Below are 12097 nucleotides of genomic sequence, written 5' to 3'. Positions count from 1 at the left end.
AGTAAACATCTGGTGCTGGCTACAAAACAAATGAATACATTGTTGAAATTCTTCTCAAACTAATGCAGCTCATCTTAAATCAGAGCATCTCTCTTGTATTGCTCCTTCCTCTTCAAAGGTTCCGCTAACAACATTTAGCGTCCTCCCAAATCACATTACTCCCTCTACGTGCCAAGTATATGAAAAGTGCTTTTAACAGAGACGATTTGATTATGATAAGGCAGCAATCGCGTCTCCTTTTCCTTCCTGTCATTGATACAGAGCTGAGGCTATTCAGTGTCAGTGCGAGTGGCTATTCTGAACCTTGATGCGTGCGGACCTAGTCTCGTTCTCCTTTGTCTCTCGTGAAAAATAAATGCTTCCGCTGGATGTAATAAAACGCCGCATTATTGTTCATAACTGCACTCGGGACGAACATGATACGACTCAAACGGCCTCTCCGGCCACTATTATATGGGCCGGATCAAAGCCAGTGGTCAGGGTAAACTGTGTTGAGGATATAATAGCCGGGCAGCTGTGAAAATGAAGATTTAATAGCTACAATTAATAACTGTAACACGAAGATATCGATAGGCCACCCTACCAGTACAACACCATGAAGTCAATGCAGGCCAACACAATGTAACATGGGCACACATAATTAATGGATGTATTTAGTTTCCTTAGTGGCTCATATGTCCTACAAGCAACAGGCCACTGCAGGGACGAGAAAACATGCTTTACACCTAGTTATGTTAGTTAGTTTGTAGTAGGTTAACATTGTATTGGTTTTAAAAAATGTTTCTGGGGGATTTTGCTATACAGGCACAAACGTTTGGCGCACGGCCTTGAACATAGGCTACTAATTACTTTATATATTTCTACAGCATATCACTCTGCTTTAAAATAAAGCATTGTATTATTTTTCGTATACACATAAATAACCTTCAATCATGTTATAGTAATTTAAATAATTTGAAGTATGTGAGATTTGAGCAGGAGCGATTGACAAATGTCCACCATCGACGCGCTAAAAACCTAAGCCAGTGTACATCAGTGAGCTGTCATTGACGGAGCGTTTGAAAACCTAAATGGGCTCAATTTATGAATTTCCCCTCAATCTTTCTCATTTCAGTACAACAGGCTGGATACGAGCCCAGGGGGTTAGCGGCCACCTGGGCCTGGTAATGGCAAAGCTGGCCGAGATTAACTTCAACCTGGAGAGAGAATAGAGTGCACATGGCCAAGGACACTAGGAGATGGAAGGAGAGTTTTATTGTGGCTCTTATTGGCCCAAATTGGACCGACAGGATGACTTGTATGTCTGCTTTCCTTTCGCACATTGTGCCTGTTCCCCGTTCAACACCGCGTCAATACGTTGATAGTTTTAACAAGTCAAATGCTTATACTGTGCTCATTTTAGATTTTTTTTTAATTGAACATGTTGTAGGCTGCCGCAGTAGTATTATTTGCATTTCTTATAATCATCTTTGTGCCGACAGCCTTTGAACGAAAGTGATTGTTTTACCTTTTCTGTCCCATGCGTAATGACTTTGGGTACAGATAAACTAATTTCCATATCCTAAATTACTGAAAACACACATAAATACAACCATTATTAATGCAAATTGTGTTAACAAATAGTTTTATAAAAAAATACCTCTTTGTTTTATTTTGAGACATTAAATAACGAATATTCCACCAGAGAGAAAACCAGTAACGAGATCTAATAAAAAACGTTACTGTGTATAGGTTTTAAATGATATTTTAATAAATAGATGTTTACAATGTGAAGAAACTACTTTAACATTTAGGAAACTATCTGTTTTGTAAACCTTTTTTTCATCAAATTATTTTAGTTCTTGATGACAAAGATTTAGTTTGCCGTTGTTTACGCACGGGCATAGCGTTCCTCATCTTAATGAATTACACATAAATGAATATAAGTCCAACATTTTAAATCAAAAAGGGTTATGTTTGATGTATAAAGCGGATTTTCTTTTGATGGATTACAACAAGGCAGTTCAAGGATGTACATTTGATATTGAATCATTCAGAGTCCTCTTCTGTGTAACAAAAACATAAACGAAAATCTAAAGAGAAGAACAAAGAATGTCTGATATTACTCTTCTTTTCTTCAGGCTACATTAGTGTTAACACCTTTGCTTTAAGTGCGGAAGACCAGGCTGTGCTAAGGCCAGAGGATGCACCATATAAAACAGCTTTTTGCCAAGTCATTTAGCTAAAGGCGAATTCTACCTACAGTTAAAACATTTTATTACCTTTAAGTCCCATTGCTTTGTTGTCGTTTGTGGCTTCTGCAGGGTCATACTTGATTTGCAATCTGAGGGCTCTATCTACCTCATGCAAGGAAGTATTTTTTTAGAGCGTCTTTAACAAAAGGAGATGGTAATATTATTATAATGTTGTGTTCCACGACTCCTACTTGAGGTAAATTAAATATGAAAGGCTGATACTGCGTTGCACCTATTTGAGCTGTGTGGTACATTTTGATTTGAATATAGGACAGGAGCAATCAGCTTCAGAAATCAGTCAGTGATTTATTGATGGTATTTCAAAACTTGTTTAAAGAATGTATTAAAGAAATGCATGTTTTTCCCCCCTTTACAGCTATGCAGTTGTTAAACTTTGCATCATGTTGGACCTCGCCCCCGGTAATGGTGGTGGATTAAGGCGAGGTGAGGGAAAACACTGATTGCTCTGCTGCCTCCTTTCTCTGCCTCAGCTCCAAGATAGATATCGCTCCGGCAGCTACGTAGCCTCTGAGTGGGAGGGACTGCCCATCTTCCAGCATTTCCATTGGTTTTACATTCTGCACGGCAGAAAGGGGGGTGCCTCTAATCATATCCAGCATGTTTTGCACAAGAAATGTCAGCCAGAAAGGGCTATCTTCTTCCTTCGCCAAAATACACCACAATAATGTCATGTTCGGACAGCCCGTCAGGAAATGCGTTTTTAGTGGATTCTCTGATCAGTGGCCGCAATGAAAGCGCCGGAGGTCACTATGGGAGCACGGTGTGCGTGCCTCACAGCACTGCTACCGAAGTGCCTTACGGACTACACAATTATGGATACTTCCCAGGTATGGGTAAGCGAAGCGAAGTGGGTCCTCCAAACATGGTTTCCGCCTCTGGCCCGTACATGCCCAGCATGGAGATGTGGATGGACGCGCAGAGGTCATGTCGAATGGACCAAGAGCACCCGGTGGGTCCCCAGGTCGCGCCCTGCTCATTCCCGCAGAATATTAAGGAGGAGAGCACCTACTGCCTGTATGAGCAGCCAAAGTGTCCTCAAGCCTCCACCGCGGAAGATCTCACTTATTCGAGGTTAACAACAGCTGGCCTAGGTTCGAGTTCTTGTACAGTTACCGATGGCGGCGGCGGGGGCTCAGTGCCTGTGCCAGGCTACTTCCGCTTGTCTCAGACGCACGCACATTCTCATAAACTTTACAACACTAACGGCCCCCAGCCGAACCCTTCCCATTCTCATTTTGGCCTACACCCCATTGCTCCCACTCGCTTCAACACGCCACCAACCTCGACTTCTGCTCCAGCCACGGCGCAAGAGGGGAGGAAGACCGAGGAGCCCGTGTCCTCGGGAAAAGCAGACCTGCAGCCTCACGCGGCACCGGGAAGCGACGAGGCACGCGAGTCCTCGGATGCAGAAGCCTCCTCAGCCGACGAGACAGAAGAGCATGACAAAGAGAGAGCATCAAAGACCACCAAAGGTAATCACAGTTCATCATAGGTGTGGCCCTGCTCTGTTGCTTTGTTTGCATGCAGCGCAGGTAGAGAGAGGCTTTTTTTTAAAGGCACCTGTGAAGTTCTATTTCACTGGTTAGACTTTCAGTGATACATCAACTCACGGTCATGGTAACTCTGCATGTATTTATAGTCACCAAGTCTTTGTTCTCTAAGTTGTAGTGGTATCAGTATATATGATGTATGTATACGTGTGTATGAATAAACCCAGAAAGATAATGCGTAAAATTGAAAAAGCAAGTTAAAGGGCTAAGCTACATTTGTTTTTATTAAAAAGTCCAACAGAGGTATTAACGATATTATGATAATTTTTCTCAATACATACATGCATAACATATAGGTTTTACATTTATATCAATTACAATTGACTATAGACTGAACCAGTATGTCGTTTGAGTACTGCGTAAAATGCAGGCTAGTCAGTCTTTATATTCATGTAGGCCATTTGATTTTGTCTGTGCCGAAATGCCTTTTTATTATTTAACTTTCTATGTCACAAAACACTCTTTTTAAATGAACGATTTGTGTAAAATATTACTTTCAAACATTTGCAGTATGATGAATCTAACAAAGCAACCATACTTTACGCGTAAACTATATACACTCATAGAGACACACACATAAAGGACACACAAATGTTACGCTATTGTGTGTGTGTGTGTGTGTGTGTGTGTGTGTGTGTGTGTGTGTGTGTGTGTGTGTGTGTGTGTGTGTGTGTGTGTGTGTGTGTGTGTGTGTGTGTGTGTGTGTGTGTGTGTGTGTGTGTGTGTGTGTGTGTATAACACAACCATAAACACAAACACAGATTCACACAATAGCTTTATTGGTATACAAAGCAATTTATAAAACGATTTGCATATTACCTATTATATGCAGGTGTCACACACGCAGGCTCTATATCGTTTCACACACACACACACACACACACACACACACACACACACACACACACACACACACACACACACACACACACACGCACACACACACACACACACACACACACACACACACACACACACACACACACACACACACACACACACACACACACACACACACACACACACACACACACACACAGTCCCCCATGTTGCAGTGCGTAATGTATCTGCCATTTTCTTTAGGAGACGCAAAAATTCATAGCACGGCCAACTGGCTTACAGCAAAAAGTGGCCGGAAGAAACGCTGTCCATACACCAAGCATCAGACTCTGGAGCTGGAGAAGGAGTTCCTCTTCAACATGTACCTGACCCGAGAGCGCCGCCTAGAGATCAGTAAAGGCGTCCACCTGACGGACAGACAGGTTAAAATCTGGTTCCAGAACCGCAGGATGAAACTGAAGAAAATGACGCGGGAAAACAGGATCCGGGAGCTCACATCCAACTACGGATTTTCATGATGAACAAGGTGATCAAATTGAAATAGAAGATGTTTGGTGAAATCAATGACACCCTCCCTCCTCCAGCACCCCCATACCCTTCCTCACCACTCTGTCCACCTAAGACTAATGGGTACTACTTTTTTTATTTCCAGACACGCTTAAAGTCGATGCATCGTCCTCGTGCTATATTGAGAATAAGAAAATCGGGAAAAATTGAATGTAGAGTTTTATTTGATTGCTTTCTGATATTGTGTTTTTGTATCATCTACCTGTTTCTGTCCCTTCTGTCGTATGGTTGGATAGTGTCGTCAGTGGAGTTAAATTAACGCAATTTAAAAACATTGTGCACTTGAAGGTGGCTTAAATGTTCCACTTTTCCCCAAACTGCTGGCAAATAATCGTAAATGTATTGAAACAAATATTAATTTGTTTTATTTTAATTTGAATTGCATGATATTACATTTTCCTATACATTTATTTTGTAGTTATTCAATCACTCTGGAATATAACACGTACCACGAGGGAAGAAGGAGAATTCACCTGTGATCATTAGATGTAGTCCACCATGGTATAGGCCTATTCTATACGATCTAAATGTATGAGTCGGATCTTTAATCACGTGGAGGACGTTTACACGAAAAAGGTGTGAAAAGTGAAATAGGAATGTGTCTATTGTATATTTCTGTGTACATATTGTGTTTTTTGTGTAATGCTTAATAAATTATCAGCTCGCATAGAAGAGTAGCTGCCTGCATTTTTGTATGTATATGTCTAAAGGCAAAGTCTACAGAAGCAGAAAAAATATCCTGTTTGAAATGCAAAACCCCAAATAACTTGGCCTCCATCAATGGGGACACACTGTGTGAACCAGCTGACAAATGTAGATGCTAATGTAATGGCCATCGGAAATAATTAAGATATTAGGCTATAAGCCGTCTAGCTGCATGCTCAGCCGGCTATTGTAGAGTTTTATGACTGGCTGGTATATGAGGTTTCTCCCTCTCCTCTAAGAGCTGCTTCAGTCGTGGGAGAGCCTTTCAGACGGAGAGGAGGCCTGGCTCTCAGCTAGAAATCTGAACTGTAGCCTACTCATATATGGATAAAACATAACCTGCTGCTTTAATTTGGGAATACTGGGATTAACGTTTCGAGGATCGGGTAAGTCCATTTATCATTGCGAATGTGTTCATGTTTAGCTTTGTAGCACCGGCTTCACGATAGTGTTACAGATGTACTTTCTTAATGCAGACGATGTTTTGGACACTTGATGACGGGACCGACGAACACGGTGCATTATGAATTGGCTGATTGTGTTTCACTTGAGGCCCGGATCGACTGTCGAGTGGTTTAGGTAGTTTCATGTTGTTGGGGTCCATTTCTAACTCTGCAACATGAAACTGTCTTAATTGCCCCAGTTCCACTCTTCGAAACCAAAAGGAAAGCAAATCAGGGACATACAGATGATCGGGTTTGATGAAAATTGTGGAGAAGTATTTTGGAATCATGTTCTAAACCCCACTAGTTTATAAACCGGGGAGTGGTGACTGGCTGTTGTGTATGTTCTTAACCTGTCTCCTGTAATGTTTTCCCTATACTTCTTTACTTGGGTTTCGTCGTTAAAATAAGCCTACGCGGCCATGTGTGCTGGATTTAAAATGTGATCAAAGCTGAACTGCAGTATGCGTCGTGGATTTGGGATTAAGGGTAAAGCCCTGAGTGTTTTCCGTGAGTAGTAGTGACGCAGACACGCCAGACAAGGCCTCGGTTACGACCACTGCAGTGGAGGGGAAGGGGAAGGTGAATTGGGCAACAGCGACCTCCGTGGGCAGTGAGACCGGATGCTTCCGCTGCGCAATAGTATCTCAGACAAAAGGAGGGGAAGGGCTTTATGGCGATATTTAGATCCGCCAGACAGGCTGTTATCTCCAGAGGCAAAAGAAGTGAATAGCCCCTGTGGTAAACTGGGTGAAAAAACACCCTGATTTAGGTTTACAGCCTGGGAGCCATTGGCTTATTTTCCTCCTCTGAAGGTGTTTGTCTATTCTAAGTTTTAGTGCACAAATAGGCACACAGCCGCTCCCCCCTCGGGTTGTTTGATGTCTGTTTGCCAAATAAAGTGCAAGTACTACAGAGGTGATAGCTTGCAACCAGTATGCACATTATGGACAGCTTGTGCGTATTTTTTCGTCTTTTAAATAGTAAGAACAGAGTGGAAACAATTCCTGCATGAGAATTGCCTGTGGCCTTGTGGGGTGTTGGCCCAGCTCTCCGTTTATTTGATGATAATAAATAAATAAAAATGCAGCGTAATATGCGAGAACTCAAGGTTTTGCTCTGTAGACGTGATCTGCGATGTGGGGAAAGGTTTAGGATAATGTGGGTAATAATACGCACACAGTTGAAACGTTTTGGGAATATCCACATTAAAATGAAGTTAAGAATGCATTTTCTCGAAAATAAAAACAATCTCAGTATATTGTTAATTTTATATTATTTCAATCTGTAATCCATTTATTATCAGCTAAACTATTAAGAACTCCAACAAATATAAAGCTAGATTTGTTTTTTATGTTAACGCCTCTAGTGCGCAATTTGCTCATTGTTTAATAACATTAATTGAATTTGTCTGTTACATTTTACAAGCTCAATATTTACAACATGCATTTTAAATGTGCTGTTGTCTCCTGGTGTTCACCACCACTGCTCGCACCATTTGATTTTAAAAGGAGAAAACCACAAGCACCACATTACACACACGTGTAGCTCTATTTAAGTGTAACGTTACACCGAGGCACTGGCTGCAGGCATCAGTTAATTTGTTGATGGTGGTGATGATGGCGAAATATAGGCCCATACAAGTGATAACGGCAGTGTAAATAATAAACGGGTTTAACGGACGGTTAAGCAGGGAGGAACCGGGAACCGCCAGTAATAGTAGGCTATAGGAACTTATTTCATAAATATTCGGCCATCGTGAATCAACTCAGTGGATCAATAACACAAATACTGCATATTTTGTTCATCTTTGTTTATCTATTTTTAATATCTTTATACATTTGAATTTTATTATTTTCACAACTTGCTTCAATATATGATCTATATTTTATATTTAACCCTAACCCAAATATTGCTTTACATTATATAAAATGCAATTATTTAATATCCAGTAACTGTTTTATTTGGTATATAGGTATTACGATGTTAAACTTAACATCGTAATTACTGCCAAACTAATACCTGCAACTAACAAGACACATTTGTAACTGAACTATTCCTGCTCAATTTTCATCACATTTTCCCAAATAAATTCTCATTCATTTTTAAAGTTGTAATCTCGTAATTTCTTTTTACTATTGGAAATGTAGTGCTGCAATATCTTCGTAAAACTACATATGCTGTAATGTGAATCATTACTTGTTGATAGCCATGCACATTTACAGTGATGTGGAAATATCACAAAATGTGGTTATTGTTAAAAAATACATCATATGCATATATGGGTCTAAAGTGTAAATTAGTATAGGCCCCAAAACAACTACATTGTTTAAGTAAATGTGAGAGGGAAAATAAGTATTTTAGACTTATTTTAGATGACCTGCATAACTTGTTGGTGTTTGGCAGTTTTGTCCGTAAAATGTGTTAAATGCCAAATGCAGAACAAGGCCATTGGAAGATGTCTGCATCTGATACAGCCGAATAAAATGAATAATGCACTTTTAAAAGTTATTTGAGATATAGGCGCTCTTTCAACATTGAGCTGCTTAGTTTCTTTGGTTGAAACGTGTTTAGGTGAGCAGCAATAGGGTGCTTACGTGTCTTATAAAGTACCTCGTAAAATCAGGCCTGTATCTTTTTGTGCAACCAATAAGGGGTTTTAACAACAGAAGCAGGTTAGGATACTGTAGCATTTATTTTACTCATCACATCTTTTTTATTTTCTGTTTTACAGAAAAGAGAACCAACTTATGAATTCATAATTCTTAGCTTTAAAACTAGAGGTTGTTATAGGAGAGCGGGTGAGTATTTAATGACCAAAGGGATTGATTTATCCTTTATTGTTCAGCCTTTATGATCACGTGTGACTGCTACCCAATGGCGTGGCAGCTTGTCTCCCCATTACTAGCCCACTGTAGTTCTCTGTGGGGCCAAGTTGCTACTTGATTTCTCCACATTGTTATTTTGTGAGGCTGGCTTTACTGCGTGTGAATGTGTGTGTGGTGTGTGTGTGTGCGCGTTTTACTTTTTGCATGTATCTGTTGTATGACTGCGTACATGTAATTTCTCTGCCATGTCGACATCCGGAACACTAACTAGTTACTACGTCGATTCCCTCATTCTGCCCGAGAGCGAGGAGCTCTCTGTGCCGAGATACCCCTCCGGTCCTGGGCTCCAGCACTCCAGGCATCCCGCCTCCATCAGCGACCACAGCGAGCTCGGGACCTGCACTTTCCCGTCCAAACCTCCGGTATTCGGGCCATCATGGAGCCATGTCCCGGCTCATTTCCCGGGCAGTGTTTCCTCTATGTACCATCACCACTACGGGCATCATCAAGGCCCGGTCGGTGCAGATACAGATAGCCGCTATCAGTCATGGCTGCTGGAGCCTATGTCCGGTTCCCTGCCCATGGCCGGATTACCGACGACCCATCACTACGGAATCAAACCGGAGGGTCTAGGAGCGCGAGCTGACGGCGCGCTGCCCGGCTCTCACACGGCGCTGCTGCTCTCTGATTACGCCAACGGAACCGTAGCGACGGCATCACCGGGGGAAAAGGACGCGCTGTCCGTCCACGCAGGGGACACGAGCGGAGAAGCTGAAGAGAAACCAGGCCTGGATCCAAGTAAGTCGCTGCAGTCCCCAATGTTTATAGTCTACTAATACCACATTTAGCTGTGAGGATTGGGTGCGTGATGGGGGTGCGCGTCTGAACAGATGCCATTCTGAACGTGCCATTTCCTTATGGGGACTGTTAATGGCCCAGCTCCCATTGCTATAAGATAACCTTTGGCAGCTTTTAAAGTGGCCGTGTGTTGAGAGAAATAGTTTTATTTGGTGTAGCTGCGGTCGGACATGTGTAGCCATTTTCTTCTCATCTTAGAGTTTTTTTCTTTTTCTGAGTCCAATTATGAGTGATGTTTGTTTTCGAATTGGGCTACTCAGCACCGGGCCCTCACACAAATGTCGCCCCCCCCCCCCCCCCCTCACTTTTTCCAGATAACCCTGTGGCCAACTGGCTCCACGCGAGTGCCACGAGAAAAAAACGCTGTCCGTACACCAAGTACCAGATCCTGGAGCTGGAGAAAGAATTCCTCTTTAACGCCTACCTGACCAGGGACCGTAGGTATGAGGTGGCGAGGCAGTTAAACCTCACCGAGAGACAGGTTAAAATCTGGTTCCAGAACCGCAGGATGAAGATGAAGAAGTTTAATAAAGAGGGCGCACCGAAAGGGATTGACTGAACCTTTAGACATTTGGCTGTTGGCGATCTTTGTGCGTGGAAGCTCGTAACGCTGCTGGACCTTGTTTTTAAACTTCATTATCTTATTGTTCTATATAACAGAAGCTATTAGGCTTAATTGTCCTGTAAAAAAAGCATGTTGGGCTTTAGTTTGATGCGACTACCTTTATATTGCACAATTTTAACGGTGCCCACTCGTTTTGTATTTGTTCTTTTATTATTTGGATTTTAATTAATACCTCGTTAACGTGTATTAGTTGGCCTGGTCCATGTGCTCGTTTGTGTATGGATGTTTAGCTGCGTGTTCCGGTTCTTAGCTATATTTGTTGTCCATCTCAGAGTCACCTGAGCGTAGTTTGTAAAAATGTATTAATTTTATTGTTGTTTCTCCCTTAATGCTTAGAACTATGACTGATGACCCTGAGTTTGAATCTAATATTGGAGCCGTATTACAGTTGCATTTTGAAGTAGGTGGTGAATAGACCTCAGAAACCTCTTGAAGATGCTAAAATGCTATATTAAAAGATGTTATGGAAGCTAAATCACACGACACGATTGACTACCTATGTCTTTCAACTACCTACAATAACCTTTTTTTCGATGGCGGATTATAGGCTAGGGTTGCTTGCATTAGATGCTGGAATTTCAGGGAGTAACATTTTGGAAGTACATACTGTTTGTTAGTGAGATCAATTTAAATAAAACACTGTAGGCTACTTAATGAATACCTCACGGTCTGTTGACCGTCTGACTTTTGGTTCACAAATGTAATTTGTACTTTATTTATTAAATAAAACAAATTATATCTGCGAATGCATGCACGTCACATTTTTATTTCACGTCGGCTTCACACTGAAATTATATTTTTTTTATAAATGATTGCTTGCTGCATAAAAAGTATTATTTGGATGCTGATTGCACTCTGGTTAATATGAAGGTTATTGCTGTCAACTAGATATCACCCCCCCCCCCCCCCCACACACACACACACACACACACACACACACACACACACACACACACACACACACGCACGCACGCACACACACACACACACACACACACACACACACACACACACACACACACACACACACACACACACACACACACACACACACACACTCTACAATATATAAATAACATCAATCAATCATTTTCATTTTGCAATAAAGAAATATCCATTTATTGGACATTCGTTTATGGAGAATTAGGCCCAATAAAATTAAATAACATCTTAAATGTGTTTTTAAAAAACTTTTAACGCTTTTGCAGCACATACACCAAAACACACCAACACTAATATAAACGCACACACTTAAAGGGGAATTTGTGCGTGTTCCTGGATTGTGGACGGAGCTGCGTCTTGGCAGAGGATGTTGTTAGCTGTATACAGCCATAAAAGACAATTACCGCTATAACCTTTTATGGGGTGCAAAGCGCTGCGAGGCGAGAGGACACAAAACAAAAAAAGACATCGAGGTCTTCGACAG

General features: G+C 41.6%; 2 protein-coding genes across 3 annotated transcripts; both read left to right on the top strand.

Moving 5' to 3' along the window:
- The first annotated feature begins 2648 nt into the window (after positions 1-2648).
- On the top strand, positions 2649-5862 carry LOC117454671 (homeobox protein Hox-A10). Of its 2 annotated transcripts, XM_034093793.2 has the most exons (3): positions 2649-3727; positions 4889-5171; positions 5298-5862. In XM_034093793.2, exons 1-2 carry the CDS (start codon positions 2869-2871, stop codon positions 5161-5163), a joined length of 1134 nt encoding a protein of 377 aa, XP_033949684.1. In that variant the 5' UTR covers positions 2649-2868; the 3' UTR covers positions 5164-5171; positions 5298-5862. The 2 variants fall into 2 exon arrangements, with proteins under 2 accessions (XP_033949684.1, XP_033949683.1); XM_034093792.2 differs by having other exon boundaries at positions 4889-5862.
- A 3091-nt stretch (positions 5863-8953) lies between these two features.
- hoxa9a (homeobox A9a) lies at positions 8954-11397 on the top strand. Its single transcript, XM_034093844.2, has 2 exons — positions 8954-9986; positions 10361-11397. Exons 1-2 carry the CDS (start codon positions 9434-9436, stop codon positions 10603-10605), a joined length of 798 nt encoding a protein of 265 aa, XP_033949735.1. The 5' UTR covers positions 8954-9433; the 3' UTR covers positions 10606-11397.
- Positions 11398-12097: the final 700 nt, after the last annotated feature.

The sequence above is a fragment of the Pseudochaenichthys georgianus genome, chromosome 11, assembly GCF_902827115.2.
Source record: "Pseudochaenichthys georgianus chromosome 11, fPseGeo1.2, whole genome shotgun sequence".
NCBI lineage: Eukaryota > Metazoa > Chordata > Actinopteri > Perciformes > Channichthyidae > Pseudochaenichthys > Pseudochaenichthys georgianus.
The sequence above is the reverse complement of the archived record's forward strand: the minus strand, read 5'-3'. Positions and strand labels throughout refer to the sequence as shown.